This window comes from Bos mutus, chromosome 8, assembly GCF_027580195.1.
Source record: "Bos mutus isolate GX-2022 chromosome 8, NWIPB_WYAK_1.1, whole genome shotgun sequence".
Classification (NCBI taxonomy): domain Eukaryota; kingdom Metazoa; phylum Chordata; class Mammalia; order Artiodactyla; family Bovidae; genus Bos; species Bos mutus.
This window is the reverse complement of record NC_091624.1, coordinates 51,850,328-51,868,632: the sequence shown is the minus strand read 5'-3', so window position 1 is coordinate 51,868,632 and position 18,305 is coordinate 51,850,328. Positions and strand designations below refer to the sequence as shown.

At 42.8% G+C, this 18,305-nt stretch overlaps 1 protein-coding gene across 3 annotated transcripts in view; it reads right to left on the bottom strand.

Moving 5' to 3' along the window:
- Window positions 1-3,423: 3,423 nt before the first annotated feature.
- The window catches only part of GNE (glucosamine (UDP-N-acetyl)-2-epimerase/N-acetylmannosamine kinase), a 59,006-nt gene continuing 44,124 nt past the window's right edge, over window positions 3,424-18,305 (bottom strand). For 2 of the 3 annotated variants that reach the window (XM_070375656.1, XM_070375657.1), the window contains exons 7-12: window positions 17,454-17,664; window positions 12,691-12,820; window positions 12,136-12,357; window positions 10,098-10,280; window positions 7,389-7,505; window positions 3,424-5,812 (exon numbers count right to left, since the gene is read on the bottom strand). In XM_070375656.1, the coding sequence (XP_070231757.1) occupies window positions 5,577-5,812; window positions 7,389-7,505; window positions 10,098-10,280; window positions 12,136-12,357; window positions 12,691-12,820; window positions 17,454-17,664 (1,099 nt within the window). In that variant the 3' untranslated portion in view covers window positions 3,424-5,576. Of the gene's footprint in view, window positions 5,813-7,388; window positions 7,506-10,097; window positions 10,281-10,435; window positions 10,593-12,135; window positions 12,358-12,690; window positions 12,821-17,453; window positions 17,665-18,305 lie in introns of those variants that run through there. The other variant, XR_011465122.1, reaches the window with a different exon arrangement.

Sequence of the window (18,305 nt, the reverse complement as noted above, 5' to 3'; positions counted from 1 at the left end):
TGTCACTGTCCCTGACTGTAGGAGCCTGGGTAGTGTATTTCAGCAGGGTTCTCCCTGGGCAATAGAACCTAGTGAGACACTTGCTCCTTAGGATTCAGCCAGGTAAACCTGAGTCAGGATGGCATGAGCATGCCTGGCCCTGTTTCTCTGAATCCCTGTAGTACACACTGAGATCTGTGCCATTCCTAGCACTTTGCTCATATTCCTGTTGTCAAATCCTTCATCTAGACCTTGCTGGCCAGTACAGTAGCTACAGTGGCTATTTAAATCAGTCAGAATGAAAAACACAATTCTAGCCCTAGCTCCTTTTCATATGTGCTGTGGCCACATGTAGTTAGGATGCATTTGGATTGCACAGGGCAGACTATGGAACATTTACATCATCACATAACATTCTGGACCACACGGATCCACATAACAGGTACCTGTAGGAGACGTACTCCCGTTTCAGGCATCAACACATTCACTACTTGCTCTCAGAACCTGTCACATTATAGGTGATGGATGGAGTGACTAATAAAACCGTATTTCAGAAATGTGCTAGAGTTACCTGATACTAGTTCCAGGATACAGACTGGTGTAAACACCTGTAGTGCCACACTCAGGAGGTGGGTGAGCAGGGTTAGGTCTTGCCATTGCCAAGAAGGAAAGTCCACCGTCTCTTCTTTGGTAATTATGTCTGGGAGGGACAGGAATGTTTACTTTTTTGGCCTATCTTCCCCTCGCCAAGCTACTTAGTTGGGCATTCCTTGATCTGGGCTGCGTTGCTGGTCTTACTGCTCTTCCTCCCCTTTAGCCACCCGAGATTTCAGTCAAGCAATTGCTTGCTGCTGTTCACCAACCATTTGTTGCTTCTAGGCCTTGTTAATGTCATTGAAAAGATCACAGTCCAGTTTAAGAACTAGCTCAAAGGCCACTTAACGTGATGCCTTTCCTTTCCCCTGAGCTCCCATGACCCTCTCTACGTGGGACAGCTTACCTTTTGATAATGTCTTGATGGTGTCATCTGGCCTGGTTTTGCGTCTCACATAGGATGGGTGTCTTGAAGGTAGATGTGGCAGTTAGGTCCGTAAAGTCTGACTTTTCTCCAAATTAAGGGTGACTGCATCATATGACAGAAGTAATGCTATATGCTTTCGAGGCTAGGTTGTAAAGGGCAACATAGTTTACGGCTGGTTTGTTGAAACAAACAAGCTGGTAGTCCTTGTGCCACCATGTAAAAATCTCTACCACCCTGAGGCCACCATGCTATGAGGAAGCCCAGACCAGCCTACCTGGAGAGACCCTGAAACTACAAGCAAAGAGATGCATGGCCAGCCCTGTTCCAGCCCCAGCCACTGCCTAACTGCAAGCACATCAGATGCCCTGAGTCAGAATTGCCAGGTAGAGCCTTTCCAAAATTCCTGACCCACAGAACCATGAGCGAAAATGATTACTGTTTAAGCCTCTTAAGCTTTGAGGTGGTTTGTTACACAGCAGTGGTAACTCTGAATTGTCTCCAATGCCTACATTACCCACGTGGGGCTTCATAAAAAAGGAAGGGGTTGGTCCAAGAACTCAGTGAGTGCTCAGCATTTAGTTTCTGCGCTTAAGCAAGAAAAAAAAAAAAAAAAATGCCCACATTGGAAAGGAAGAAATAAAACTGTCACTATTTGCAGATGACATGACTTTATATACAAAAAACTCTAAAAACTGTTACCAATAACAACTAATAATTAAGTTGTAGGGTATAAAAACAATTACAGAAATTTGTTGCATTTCTGTATACTAATAACAATTTCAGGAAGAGAAATTAAAACAGTCCCATTTACAACTGCATCAAAAAATAAAATACCTAAGAATATAACCAACACTAAAAACTATCAGACACCAATGAAAGAAATTTAAACAGACTTCATGCTCATGGACTGGAAGAATTAATACTGTTAAAATGTCCGTACCACCAAAAGCAATCTACAGATTCAGTGTAGCCTATCAAAATTCCAATGGCATTTTGTTCACAAAAATGAAAGTCCTAAAATTTGTGTGGAAATAGAAAAGACCTCAGTAGCCAAAGCAATCTTGAGAAAGAACAAAGCTGATAGCATTACTCTCCCTGATTTCAAATTGTATTACACAGCTTTAGTAATCAAAACAATACTTGGCATAAAAACAGACACATGGGTCAACGGAACAGAGTAAAAAGTCCAGAAATAAACTCACGTATATGGTCAGTAGCAGGACCACAGCAAACAAACACGCTTCTGCACAGCAAAACGAAAGCAACAAAAAGACAACTTACGGAAAGGGTGAAAATATTTACAAATCATATATACAATAAGGGGTTCATATCCAGAATATATGAACTCATACACTCAATAGCATAAAAACAATTTAAAAATGAGCAGACGATTTGAATAGACATTTATCCAAAGAAGAGATACAGCTGGCCACTGGGGAAATGAAAAAGGTGCTCAGTATCACTAATCATGAAAGTGAAAACCACAGTGAGATACCACCTCACATTTCTTAGGATGGCTGTTATCAAAAAGACAAGAAATAACAAGTGCTGGAGAGGAGGAGGAGAAAGGGAACCCTTGTGCACTGTTGGCGAGACTGCAAACTGGTGCAGCCACCATGGAAAGCAGTATGGGGGACCTCAAAAACTGAAAGTGGAACTCCCATATGATGCAGCAATTCCAATTCTGGGTATTTATCTAAAGAAAACAAAAGCACTCAACTCCAAGAGGTACATGCAGCCTTACACACACAGTCAAGATAACGGAAACAACCTAAGTGTCCATTGACAGATGAGTGGATAAAATGTGTAAATATATATGACAGAATAGTATTCAGCCATTAAAAAAAATGAAATCCTCCCATTTGTGAATGATGGATAGACCTTGAGGGCATTATACTAAATAAGTAAACAGCAGACCAAGAAAGACAAATACCATTATGATCTAAGTGTTATGTGGAATCTTAAAAAAACAAAACCCAGCTCACAGAGAACAGATTAGTGGTTGCCACAGACGGGGTTGGGAAGTGGGGAATGGGTGTAGAGGGTCAGGTACAAACTTTCAGTTATAAAAGTCACAGGGATGTAATATACAGCATGGCGACTATAGTTGATAACACCATAAGGCATATTTGAAAGTTGCTACTAAAATCAATCTTAAAAGTCCTCATCACAAGGAAAAAAACTTAACTATGGATTGTGATGATGTTAGGTAAACAGTGTGGTGATCATTTTGCAATATATGTATTTTTAAAGTTATATAACAATGCTTTTCTATTAAGGTTTTTTTTGGGGGGATTGTTAAGTCAATATTAAATACCTTAAAGACCTTCAAATAGTAAGCAGTATAACAAATCTCTTGGGGAGGGAAATGTTTTTAGCTAATGAGCTAATTAAGAACAAAACAAAATAGAAAAATGTCAGGATTTCCACAAGGAAATAATTTATTTTTTTCTTTAGAATTTGGCTCAGAACAGTAACATAAAAATATTTACATTAAAATAAGTTATGTGATTTTAGCTAGTTGTAATAATTATGTTGGAATATATTAGCCTTTCCATGAATTTAATAAAAACTGAGATCTGATTTTATAGATTCAGTACCATTCTTCCAAATATTTGGTATGAAACTTGATAGCAATGCAACTGTCTGGTATATACAGTGGTTGCAGATTTCACCAAGGAACAATGGATGCCCCTTCACAGTACACTGACTGGCCCCAGACACTGATGGCCAAGCCAACAAGCTTCCTTCCCAGGAGTCAACATGGAATGTTTCAACCAGGACCTGGAGATTATTTCAGAGCTGACAGACTTCTAGGAATCAGCCAACCCATTTTTTCACATTAACCCACAAGGAAGGAAGGAATTCAAATACAATCTTGATTCCTTTACATGTGAACAAGTGAAATAATATGTTGTAGAAACCTTTAGGTTTCCCTAAAATAATAAATCTGAAAAACATATGCTAATTTTTAGATTGTCTAAAAGTACCCATAAAAACCTGTCACTAGATGAAATACTATATTGGCAAAATTTCCATAGCATACAAGAATATTTTATTAAATTCACCACTGACAGATAGTGTCAAGGATAAATCAATTCATTTGCTACTGAGATATTCTTGTGAAAGCTTTCGGTAGCCTGGAGTAAATCAGAATATATTTGCACTTTGGAAGATTTTGATATGACTAGAGGTTGTGTAGCTTAGCAGAAAAAGCACAGAGGGACCCGCCTCAAACCTTATCTTTAAGACTTATTAGCCACGTGGTTCTAGGCACACCACTTAAGACTTAGTTTGGGGTTCTATAAAATGGGAATTAAAACACCTACCTTACTGGTTGTGAGAATTTAGAATAATGTATATGAAGCACCAAGTTCAGAGCCTGGCACACAGTAGGCACTTAATAAGTGGTGGCTATTAGTATTTCTTCCAGGTTGAAATTGATAGCAAGAACCTTGGCCTCTGCATCTTGACACTAATACAAACATGGAATCTTACTTAGCCAGAATCCAGATTCACGGATGTGGGCTCTAGGCAAAAGTGAAGTCGCTCAGTCGTGTCTGACTCTTCATGACCCCATGGACCGTAGCCTCCCAGGCTCCTCCGTCCATGGGATTTTCTAGGCAAGAATACTGGAGTGGGTTGCCATTTCCTTCTCCAGGAGATCTCCCCGACCCAAGGATTGAATCTGGGTCTACTGCTTTGTAGGCAGACGCATTGTAGGCAGATGGTAAGTCTGAGCCACCAGGGCTCTAGGTATATAACACACAATAAACACTGCCTTTATCAGTACTCCAGTCATATTCAACACAATATGAAAAGCTACTGAAGAGAGACATGTCTGTTCTCAGTAGCAAAGATCCTTCTGGGACGGTTAATCTCCTTTCAGAGACTGTAAGTCCTAGTGGCTTCTCAGCGGTCCTTAAGAAGATAAGGACACTAAGGACACTAAGGCCACTGTAATTCAGACCTCTGATCTACAGTTGCTCAAGATTCTGAGAGAGTAATAGCAAACGACGTCTTTCAGCAAGTAACGTACGGCAGTGAGAGATACGCCTGATGTCTTGATTGTGGCCATGATTTCATATAGATGTCAAAACTTATCAAATTGTGCACTTAAAAAAATACCTCAATAAAACTGCTTTTTAAGAGTTTACTTAAGCCTTTCGTGGTGAGATTTCCTTCCATTCCCTGACTGGATCCCTTTCTGTGTTCTGAATTTAGGGTCAGAGGAGGAAGGATTAATAACCAAAACTCCAGTATCAAGGTCCCATCCCAAGCAAGGCCTGCAGGTCTGAGTGGTACATCTAGTAAACGGAGTCCTAAGGCGTCCTTGGCTACTGTTGTAGCTCCTTTTGGCACAGAAGAGTATGACAAGGTTTGAGCTGAAATAACCCCAGGAGGAACAGCATCTACAAGATCAGGTTGGGAAAACTGACTTTGGAAGAGGAGACTAAAAGCAAAAACTTCTCTGCCATAGTCACCTGCCAGATTGCCTAATAAATGCTCATCTAGAAGACAACTTGATTCCACCAAGGAGCTCTCGAGTCTCTGTCCTCGTGCATTCCTGGGAGGCCTAGTAGATCCTGCGAGTCGTGTAGTCCAGGACCATGCTGGCGGCGCCGAGCAGAGCAGGTTCCACCAAATCGGAAACCACCACGTCCACATCCTGAACCGAGGACAAGGCTTGCTGGCGGATGACGTCTTTGACAGTGTGGATGTAGTGACTGGCTAGGATTCCAGAGAGGATCACAAGGGAAGGATTCATAGTGTGGAGGATGTTCACAACCCCAAGACCTAAAGCTGTTCCAGCTACAGGAAAACAAAAATTAAAATAAGTTTTGGGGAGAGAGCTCTATCCAAAGTCAAAGAGGAATGTGAAAAAGGGCACTAGCCAGGAATAGTTCACCTATACGGCCTCATGGGAAGTAGTGCTTTTAAAGCTGTTTATGGACTTTCCCGGTGATCTGGTGGTTAAGAATCTGCCTGCCAGTGCAGGGGACACAAGTTCGATCCCTGATCTGGGAAAATTCCACATGCCACGGGGCAGCTAGGCCCATGCGCCCCAACTACTGAACCTGTGCTCTAGAGCCCATAAGCCGCAACTCCTAAGACATGCACTGCGACTACTGAAGCCTGTGTGCCCTAGAGCCCGCACTGTGCCCCAAGAGAAGCCACTGCAGCGAAAAGCCTGCAGCTGTAGAGAGCCTGAGCAGCAGTGGAGACCCGACACAGACAAAAGGAAGCCGCAGAGACGATACTACAAATGACCCAATCAGACAAAGGGCAGGAGACCTAGACAGACATTTCTCCAAAGAAAACATACAGATGGACAATGAGCACACGAAAAAATGCTCAGCATCACTCATTATTACAGAATGCAAATCAAAACTACAATGAGGTATCACATCACACCAGTCAGAATGGCCATCATCGAAAAGTCTACAAACAATAAATGCTGGAGAGGGTGTGGAGAAAAGGAAATCTTCTTGCACTGTTGGTGGGAATATAAATTGATACAACCATTACAGTACAGTACAACCAGGACAGTAAGGAAGGTCTTTAAAAAATTAAATATGGAGAACAGTAGCAGTTCCTTAAAAAACTGAAAATAAAACTACCACATGACCCAGCAGTCCCACTACTGGGCACATACCCTGAGAAAACCATAATCGAAAAGACACATGCACCCCACTGTTCACTGCAGCACTGTTTACAACAGCCAGGACATGGAAGCAACCTAGATGTCCATCAGCGGATGAATGGATAGAGAAATTGTGGCACATAAATATAATGGAATATTACTCAGCCATAAAAAGGAACTGAATTGAGTCAGTTGTAGTGATGTGGATGAACCTAGAGTCTGTCATACAGAGTGAGGTCAGAAAGAGAAAAACATCATGTATTAACGCATACATATGGAATCTAGAAGAATGGTGCTGAGGAACCTATTTGCAGGGCAAGAATAGAAGTGCAGACAGAGAATGGATCTGTGGCCACAAGGGGTGGGGGAGGGGAGAAGGTGGGACAATTGACATGTATACACTACCACGTGTAAAATAGACAGCTGGTGGGACGCTCAGCTCGGTGCTCTCTGACGACCTAGAGGGGAAGCACAGGGGAAGTGGGAGGGAGGGGATACACTCACACACACTTAGAGCTGATTTACACTGTTGTACAGCAGGAAATAATGCAACACTGTAAAGCATTTATACTCCAATTAAAAAAAGGCAATGCTACCAAATACCTTGAATGCAATTCCTTGTCTCAGTAAGCAGAAAAACTACCTCTTCACAGACATGACAGAGCACTGATCCTGTGGCCAGCTGGGCGCCTGCGGGAGCTCCAGGCTCCCCCCAGGCAGAGCTGCCCAGAGCTGTGTGCTCACCTGTTCTCAAGATGCTCTGGGCCTTTGCGTTGCCAAGTTTTGCAGCCTGGATGAGATGGAGTGCGCCCACAGCTTCATCTTTTGGCACTGACATCCCTTCCACCAAGAGCTGGTCTTCTGTTTGGGCAGAGGCGAGAAGGAGCAGCAGTCATTCACAAGCTGCAGCAGCCCCGTGGGAAGGCCACACTTAGAACTGTGTCTGTGGGCAGCAGGCCCCCAAGTGGGAAGTTGATCATCTTTTTGTACTTGAAAAGCTTTGCAATCATCATAAATATCCATATACTACATCTGCCAAAGAGGCCTTTGCAGCCTGGTTATACATCATCCAAAACTTCTCTAACTAGAAATCCTCCCTTGCTTCTCCATTCCGTATTAAACAGTCATGAAGTGTTTTTTCCTGCAAATTACCAGCACTTCTCTGCATTCATCTCCTTCCTTGTCTAGCTGAGATGCAAGGCTGCTGCCAGTGCCCCACAGCAGCAGGAAGGCCCAGCGCCTCCGAAGCTGACGGACCTGGGTTCAGCTGTCAGCTCCACTCCCACTGGCTGCACGCTACCCTGCCCACATGCGTCACCTCCACGCGTTTCTCTTCTAAGGCTAGGGTAACAATACCTACCCTAGCAGGATTCCAGGTGCTGGCCAGAGGAAATGCTAAATGTATATATTTCTGTTGTTATCTACAGTCCCTGTCCTCTGCCCCGACGCTGCCAAGTCACCAACCTAGATCACTCTCCCTCCTCATCTGCTATTACTCCATCTCTGATGGGAGAAAATCCCAACCAAGAAGACGGTTATCTAGACAAAAGCTGGGGGCTTCCTGTCTTCAGGGGCCCTCACAGCTGCCCTGTCCACTCTGCCAGTCCCCTTCAGGGCCCTTCTAAGCCTTCATCTCCTCAGACTGTCTATCCCTGCCCCCACTGTCAATATCTCTGGCCTCTTAGGGAGAGGACACCTCCAGGCAGGAACTCCCTTTACTCTTCTGCCCCTGCCTATAAACAGGGCTGTGTTCTCACGACCTGGCTCCTCTCCTTCTCGAACCCCCACCTGGGCTTCGCAGCCCACTCCTCCCTGCCTCCCCAGGGCCTGTATGGGCTCCTCCCCAGATCCTCTCCTGTGTTCTCAACCCCCACTTCCGCTCCCACTGTCTCCTTACACCCTCGCTGGCTCCTCTCCGCCCGTGCAGGCACCCAGATGGCTCGCGCTCAAGGCATTCTTCTTCCCTCCTACTCAGGGTAGTTAGTTTTCTGCTCCTACTACCTGACCAAACTTTCTTTAAGATAAGCATTTATCCCCATGGGGGCAAAAACTGATTCTTAGGGGCAAAAAAATTTTCTTTTTATACAGAGAGTACATAAACAAACAACGTATCTGTGGTATTCAAGTTTCATGGTGTGGAATGACTAGGAAAAAGTGTCTAAGCATTTAGACTTCTTAGTGGGGGTGATGATAAAAATGAGGTAGAAAATCAACACTGTTTTCAGGGCTTCAGATGGTGTCCTTCCTCAGGGTCAAACCAATGAACTTTCCGGTTTCCTTCTGCTCAGCACTTGACACTACCCACCACTCTCTCCCTGAAACACTCCCTCTTTGGTTCCTGTGGCTTTACCCTTTCCTGGTTTTCCTCCCTGCCTACAAGTACTCATGTTTCACAGGATTCCACCCTCAGTTCATCTCACTCCAAGTCTCATTCACAGGCATAATACCCACCTCAGTGCCAGGGATTCCAAGTCCAGCCCCGTCACCTATCCTGAGCATCGGATCCCTGTGGCCAGCTGCCTTCTGCGCATTGCTCCTGCACATCCCACTGGTTCCCAACCATCATCATCTGCCAGACTCTATTCCTTCTCTACATTCCCAACCACAGTTACCCAACCAGAAAACTGCAAGTCATACAGAACACTGTCCCCCTTAAACCCATCCTCCATTCAACTATCATTGTCTTCCTAGAAAACAAGTTTTGTGAACAACCTAAAATTCAGATCTGTCTTTTCCCTAAACGTTTTTTAGTGGCTTCTCCATTAGCTGCTGGTCCTGGCAAACCTCTGGCTACACTATACCCTGCCTTGCCCTTATGCACCAACACCTCTGTTTCCTATGCTTGGAAGTGCTGCCTGGCTCATCCAAACTTGCCTCAGTAATTCTGTTTACCCTCTGACTCAACTAGACAGCCTAAAGCTCCCTTCACTGTTTGGAGAGGGAAGGGAAGGGACACTGGTGTCCTTCCTATATGCGTCTATGTTCCTTGGCCATCATTCTCATTGCACTTGACACACCATATTATAATGATATTAAATGATTCCCTCTTATATTAGACTGGAAACCATCTTGATTTTTATAACATGTCCAGGAACAGCTGTAATTCAAATGACCGCTCAGACTTGAAAAATTGTGTGTTTATCCATTTACTTCTCCATTACATCTGTAATAAGATACCCAACCTGTGCTAGGGGTTGAGAAGACAAAAATGACAGAAATCTCCCCTGCTCTCCTGGAGCTCAAGACCCTAGTCCCTGTCCACTGCTGGACAGGAAGAGTGTTAATAGGGGTCAGGACCAGGGGGGCTTTGAGCTTCAGTATGCGGAGTCCTGATTTTCCTCTAGAGAGTAAAAAGCTTGAAAGTTCTGGCTTCCAGCATTTAGCTCTTTCTGGAATATCTATTTTGAAAATACTACCACTTGGCTATTTATCCCTCAGATGAAAGAAACCCACCATCATGTAGCTTTTTTGCTTCCCTCTGCAAGGCCATTCCAGAGGCATATGCTTCAATGCACCCGTGGCTTCCACAGGAACAATCAGGCCCATCCAGGGACACCACAATGTGGCCAAGCTCTGCAGCACAGAAGGAGCTGCCGTGGATCAGTTCATGCTGGTGGACGATCCCCCCGCCGATCCCTATAGTGAGAGATGACAATCACTGAAGTGGCTCTGAAAACAGAAACCTGAGCTAATGGCGATGCCTCCTCTGTTAGCAGACTTCGGAATGTGAGGTCCTGTATGGTGCCTACTTCCTTAAATAGCTAAAACTTTACTAAGTATCAAAACTTCACCTGGAATCCTTTTGGATGGAAATGTTTAGCTGGTCCTCTGATGCCCTCTGTTGCATCTGCTTGGAATCACTGTGATTTCAACTTGGTTCTCACCAAGGTCTTCTCTAGCACTCAAGTAAGAGCCAGCAGCCATGGAAGCACATTGCCCAGAGGCAACCTTCAACAAGGAGAGACAGGAGCCAGCAGATGTAGTGGACAGCTCTGGGTGGATTCTACAGGCTTCCAAGGTAGCTTTGATAATGCATCTTCTAACAGTTCTCCTGCTCTGCTCTACTCTTTACACCGCCTCATTCCTGTGTCTCAGAATCACCTCCAAAATAAAATACCCACACCAAACTCCTTGCCTCAGGCTCTGCTTTGGGGAAAATCCGAGATAAGATAATCTTTTTAAAAGGTTTCATACACCACCTGTTTTTTTTTTTTAAACACCTGCTTTCTTAAACAGAATATTAAATAGTTTTGGCTCTTCTTAATGCCACCTTGTCTAAAAATGTATGATTCAATAATTATGAATATCAGTGAATTTTGTCATGGAGCTAAGGAGTTAGAAAGGGCATTTTGCCTTAATAGGTGTTGCATTTTAGAACTGTCCTCTCTTACTTTCTGTGGCACCTACTCCTCAATCCGCACTCCTCTAATTTGCAGGTTATTACTGGAGAAGGGAATGGCAACCCACTCCAGTATTCTTGCCTGGAGAATCCCATGGACAGAGGAGCCTGGCAGGCCATGGCCCATAGGGTTGCAGAATTGGACATGACTGAAGTGACTAAGCATGTACTCCTCTGAACTAGGAAATGATATCCAAGCTGTTAAAACTGTGTCCGAGACTAAGTGCATGCTCCATTTAGGGAGGGAGTCTGACGTGGAGCTGAAGAGCACACAGGGTTTGAAGGGAGAAACATGTGAGACCAAGTGTTGCCTCCAACACTGACTAGCTGAATCTGTTTCCTCGTGTAAAAAACGAATTGGAACATCAGAAGTGAAGAAGTAGGAACTCCAAAAGTCCACCCCTCCACTAAAGCAATGATAAACTAGTAAAAATTGTCAGAATCAACTTTTTTTGGAACTCTGGAAACTAACCAAACGTTTACAGCAAACAGGGGAATTGAGAGAAAACAAGCTGAATCTTAGAGATTTCTGGCATTTTCTGGTCCCATCACCCCCACCCTTTACCTCCCAGCTTGGCGATGGCCATGAGTAACAGCCTATATTCCCAGTATGTAGTATTGCCCAGGATGGCAATACTGGAGGGAGGAGAATGAACTATTCTCAAGACACTGTGGTGCTTTGTTTAGACCTGCTTGGTGGCTCCTGGTGGACTAGCTCAAAGGGCTGGTCTTTATCTCACCCTCCTCAGAACTCTCCCAGGGCTGAGAGGCTACCCAGGGGGCACTTGTCAAAGACATGTAAAGGAAGACATACTTACTAGTTTCTACTGCTGAGGGCAATAGATGGTAGTTGTGACAAACAATACACTAACCAGAGTGGGAAGAAAGGCTGGGGAACTAGCAATGAGAAGCTCTGCAGAATAAGGGCTTAGAAGAGCTCTGACAGTTCCTGGCAATTTAGAAGGTCACATTCGTGCCCAGGGCCTGGCACATGCTCAGGAAAGACCTGGGTATTCTCAGCTCTCACCTTCAGGCTTTACAGGAAGGGAAGGTGAAAATTGCCTGAACCGAAGCAGCCTTCTCTACTCTTACCTGTGCCTGTGATAAGTGTCACAAAGTTTTCAAGGCCTTTTCCTTGGCCAAATTTCCTTTCTGCCAGGGCAGCACAGTTGCCATCATTGTCTACCCACACGGGGAGATGCAAAGTGTCAGACAGGGGGCTTCTGAGGTCCACGGAGTTCCATTCTTGAATCAGTTTGGTTGAATGCAGCACAATTCCTTCCCGAGGATTTACACGGCCACCTGTAGAAATGCCTGAGCTCCACAACAAACACAAGGAAAATAATTTTGTTGAGCAATCTCAGAAGACTATGCTGGCTTTCTGGGCTTAGAACACAAATTATTCACCCAAGATCTCCTAAAACAAACATTACCAAGGACTGCAAGGTAATGGAAGGCTAAACCTGTGCCTCCCCATAGACTGAGAGTTCCATCAGTGCTTTTCACAATGTTTGCTGAGGGCCCATAGACAGGACTGGAGCCATCTACACATACGACAGTGAGCTGATGCTCCGCGTCGTGCATCAGAACTTGGCAAAATTTGTATATGGGAGTGAACATGCTTGGATATGTAATTCACAATCTCACCTACTCCCAAAATTCTGCAGTTCAGTTTTACAGCTTCTGCTGCGGCTTCTACACACATCTGTAGGATTAAATTAATCCTCTCTTCATACGTTTTAGGATTGAACTGAGTATACTTCTTAACTATTTCACCCTGAAAGAGAAAAACCAGATCTGTCTCACTGGTCTTAGCTGAGGAGTATACAGTGAATCTCTGACCTTTCTCATGATAAATCAGACATTGCTTTAGCACAGTACTGCAGACTCAGATAAGCCCCTGCTGGCTTGGGCCAGCCCTTGGTTACACCCAACTAGTTTCCAGGAAGCCAACCTGGCATATGGCCACTGCAGCAATGACAACTCCACAGCCAACCAGAGGGGCCCTCACTTCTGGCTAATCTGCCTCTTCACTAAAAGGTCATATTTTACTCTTTCAGGTTGACAAAATTCCCTTGTTTAAATACTGAAGCAACTAAATAAAAATGCTAAGTAAACTTTAATCATCTTCTATAACTGAAGCCAATAATGGTATCAAACCGTGATGTTTATTAAATTACTGTGCTTGGTGACATGTTTCAGTACCAATCAGGCATAGTCCCTTGCCGGGAGCTGGTGAGGCATTCCACTTGTGACAAAGGTCATGAGGAAGGAGGCTCGGCATACGCAAAGGCGGGATCAAGCCTCAGGAGTCCCCCTGGATATTCTCGAGCATCTACCCCCAAAAAACCGGAGTCTGCCTACTTTATTGCTTTGTGCTCTCACCTCTGACTTTACTGGGGGCTGTCCCCCACCACCATCTCACTCTCTCTGTCAAAGAATTAACTTACAGCTCCAATTAATAAAGTTCCTGGGCAATTAGGAGTGTTTAAATCCAAACCCCTCAGATAGCTCTCTAATTCGCCTGACAAGTTTACCCGGACTCCTACAGCTATGCATACGATTGTTTACAGTCTCCCAGCCTCGAGAGGCATGGGAAGCTTAAGATATTCAAATAGCTTAGAGCCTCTCAGAGAGTTAGAAACTGTCAGAATAAAACTAGTAAAAGATTTCATTGATGAGCCAATGCTTGCTGCCAAGTTTTCACATCCCCTGTATTGTATCCTTGAATGTGTATTAATTAATATAGTTGGTATGTAGAATAAATAAGTAGTGGCCTTAGTGTTAGCAACTTTAGACCCTTAAGGTAATAAATTCTTTCCTTTGTTGTAAACCCATTACACATCCGCCCTATAGGAATGCAATTTTATCTAACACCTTCGGAAGATGGCGCCAAACCTTAAAATAATTACTCTTAGAGAAAATAAGTCTTTGTCAAGAGTCATAAAATGTTAATAGGCCTTCTGGCCAGAAGATGATGTAAATCACCTAAACCATTTGTATACAATAAATTTGCAGGAAAGAAACCCTGGTTTTTGATAAGGATCAAAGACTGCTGACTTTGCATCCCCTATTATCCTCTATGTGTAACTTAGGGTATAAAAGCCTCTGTTGAAAATAAAGCTACAGGCCTTGCTCACCAAAGCTTGGTCTCCCCATGTCATTTTTCTCCTTAACTTCCAGCTGAGTCTCCATCTGGAGCGCGGAAATCCTCTGCGACCATTTATTTGCCTGGGCTTCTAAGACCCACTCGAGAAGGTATCTAAGGTGGGGCACCTTCCGCTATTCGAGAGGGCACCTGCGGCCTCCGTGGTCAGAGCTAACCTGGTGTCACAGGTTATATTGATTTTCCGCGTAAACCAAGCTACTCAGCCTCTTTTCTCCACTGAATTTTCCTACTGAGCTATCCTCATTCTATTACTCTTTATATCTTTGATAAATAAATAAATAAATAGGTCGCCGAAGCCGTCTCTCCTTCGAATACCCTGGATCAGCCGGGGCTGGACCTCAGCAGTCCCTCCTAATTATTCTTGTTTTTAATTTTTTTTTCTGTGCTCTTCCCACTTGTGTATTCTAAGTAAATTTCAGAATGATGTTGTTAAACTTTAAAAAGCCTCACTGAAATGTTGACTAAAATTACGTTAAACTCGATTCAATTTGGGAACTCCTGGCATTTAAAAAATACTCAGCACTCCCATCCAGGAGATTTTTAAGGCTTTCTATTTTATAGTTTTTAGATGTTCTTTATATAGGTCACATAGTTTTCTGGTTTAGATTTTTCTTAGAAGTTATGTTGTTCTAAATATGATCTCTTTTTCCATTCTTCTGTTACTAATGACTTAAAAAATTTCTTTTTTTTATTTTTAGCTGTGCTGGGTCTTCATTGCCGTGTGGGCTTTTTCTCTAGTAGTGATCTGAGCTACTCTCTAGTTGTGGGGCATGGGCTTCTCATTGCGGTGGCTCGTTGCGGAACACAGGCTCTAGGGCTTCGGTAGTTGCAGCTCCCGGGCTCTAGAGCACAGTCTCAATAGTTGTGGTGCACAGGCTTAGCTGGTCTGGCATATGGGATCTTCCCAGATCAGGGATCAAACCCATGTCTCCTGCATCGCCAGGTGGATTCTTATCCACTGAGCAACCAGGGAAGCCCATTAATGGCTTTTTATCCATTTACAAGGGTTAAAACTGTCACTAACGATTGTCATTAAAAGTAAACCTCATTGTGCTTCTTGACCTTCACTGTGCATCAGAATCACCTGGACAGCTTTGAACAAATATTGATGCCTGGTTCCTACCCCCAGAGACTGGCATCTGTCTAGTCTAGTGTGGGGGCCAGGCATCCATATAATTTTTTAAAGCTTCCATGTAACACTAATAATGTGCAATCAGGGTTGACAAATACTCACCTACAGAAAAACTCAAATCTTTATCTGCAATTTCATATAAGTTATTGATACTTACATATTTATCATAATATCTAACCATTTTACTCAATTGTGTTATTCTGCAAGCTTGTTGGTTTATTCATATTATCTATAAGTAAATTTTTTTTTTTTATCCTGTGCACAATTGCCATTTTTGCTGTTCATTCCTTGCTTTACTCCCTTCCTAACTCTGAGAATTATGTTAAATAACATTGCAGAAAATATCCTTCTTTTCCACTTGATTTTAATAAGTGTATCTTTGGACCTGCCACTATTGAGGGTGTTGGTCATTGATATGGAATATATGTTAAGAACCCTGGAGAAGGAAATGGCAACCCACTCCAGTACTCTTGCCTGGAAAATCCCACGGACGGAGGAACCTGGTAGGCTATAGTCCATGGGGTCACAAAGAGTCAGACACGACTGAGCGACTTCACATCATCATCATCATATGTTAAAGAAAACATTTTTCTAGTAATATTTTTAAAATTAGTTTATTTAGTTTTTGGCTGCTCTGGGTCTTTGTTGCTGTGGCACTTGGGCTCAGCAGTTGTGGTGCACAGGCTTAGCTGCTCCTAAGGCATGTGGAATTTTCCTCGAGCAGGGACTGAACCCATGTCCCCTGCATTGGCAGGCATATTCTTGGAAGGAATCACCAAGGAAGTTCCCTAATAATACTTTTATAGGGAGTTCCCTGGCAGTTCAGTGATTAGGATTCCACACTCTTACTGCCAAGGTCCTGGGTTCAATTCCTGGTCAGGGAACTGGGATCCCACAAGCCACGCAGTGTGGCCCCCCGCAAAAAATTTTATAAAGGAGGCCCTTTGGCTTCACTAGATAAAATCATGTTTTGTTTTGCTTTTTTTTTTAATTGATCTAAACAACTTTGTGTTTAAAGTCCTTTATATTTCTCATGGACTCCTGAAACGTCATACACCTATAATGTTTCAAAGATTTTTCTGGTAACTTTATTCTTCCTTGTTACATCATCAAAGATTATTTTATCATGGACGTTTTGGTGTTTTATAAAGGCACTGTCAACGTTATGGTGCTGGTTTACTTAAGAGATTGAAGGTATGCTGAACTCAACTAAAATCGTGATCCAGAGGAGAAGCAATTCCCCTCACCATCTGAAGATACCCTCCCCAGGGCAGTGAGAGTAATCAACATGCTTCATGCTCCAAGCTGTTACTGAGTATAGAATTTCAGGTCTCCTGCATGGTAGGTGCCCTCTCTGGTGTCTAATGGGTCTCCCATTGTCAGCTCAAATCTACAAACTTGAATTCCTTGAGAATTTTACCTCTTTATACACAATGGAGTATTACTCAGCCATTAAAAAGAATACATTTGAATCAGTTCTAATGAGGTGGATGAAACTGGAGCCTATTATACAGAGTGAAGTAAGCCAGAAGGAAAAACATAAATACAGTATACTAACACATATATATGGAATTTAGAAAGATGGTAACAATAACCCGGTATACGAGACAGCAAAAGAGACACTGATGTATAGAACAGTCTTATGGACTCTGTGGGAGAGGGAGAGGGTGGGAAGATTTGGGAGAATGGCAATGAAACATGTACAATATCATGTAGGAAACGAGTTGCCAGTCCAGGTTCGATGCACGATCCTGGATGCTTGGGGCTGGTGCACTGGGACGGCCCAGAGGGATGGTATGGTGAGGGAGGAGGGAGGAGGGTTCGGGATGGGGAACACATGTATACCTGTGGCGGATTCATTTTGATATTTGGCAAAACTAATACAATTATGTAAAGTTTAAAAATAAAATTAGAAAAAAAAAATAAAAAAATAAAATGTTAGTGATTAGTAAATAGTAAGACAAGCATTGTAATGGACCTATACGTCAATACTATTGGCAAATGAGTCCAAGCTCTTATGTATGTTTATAGTCCTACCTTCCAACCATATTTTAAGAAAATCAACTACTCATGTGGGATGTAAAGTTATAACCTTAGGGGTTATTTTACCTTCATGCTGACTATTGCAACTCGGAGGTTCGTCCCGCCAAGATCAACAGCCAAGGCACTTAGAGTTTCAAGAATATGGTCAATATCTTGAGAGATGTTATCCTTCACAGGAGGAAAACAAAATTTCTTTTGTAGTGGCTCTTGAAGATCAATAGATTTGAGAAACTTCAAAATCCTTGGAACAGCATTTCCATCCCCATATATCTTTGAACTGCAATGTCCAAAAAGTCAACTAAATTAAGTGTTTCCTTGCACATATTAAATTATATGGAGGACATGGTATTATTGGAATCTGAAACTTCAGGTAATTAATAGTTTGGGCTTTTTCCCTTTAAACTATAAAACAACACCTGGATCTCTTCAGCAACACTTAATTAAGGACCTTCATATTATCAATGGAATATCTAAAACTGCTGTTGATTGAAATACAGCTACTTCCAGCCTGAGATATCATTAACAAAATCCCAGTAAGATCAAAGGAAAATTACCTCTTTTAAGCCAATATATCATAGTTTGGGATAATAAAAAGTTTTTTTTTTTGCTTTTTATCTTTACTTTTATGGGGAAAAAGTTATTTTCAGAAAAAAAGGTTCAAGTAAAGGAAAACATCTTTAATTTGAAACAGAAAGGATAGTCTAAATTAAAACGCTGAAGTGTATTATTTTTAAAGAAAATCAGTTACATTATTTTCTAATACTTACAGAAATTCAAAATAGGCTAAAGCAATATTTCCTGGTAGAAGTGCTACATTAATTAACTAAGACAAATAAATTATTCTCCACTGGAACCCTTGGTAGAGTCATAGCGGGTATTAACAAGCCCTATCTCACCAGCAGACAGGGACCCCTAAGA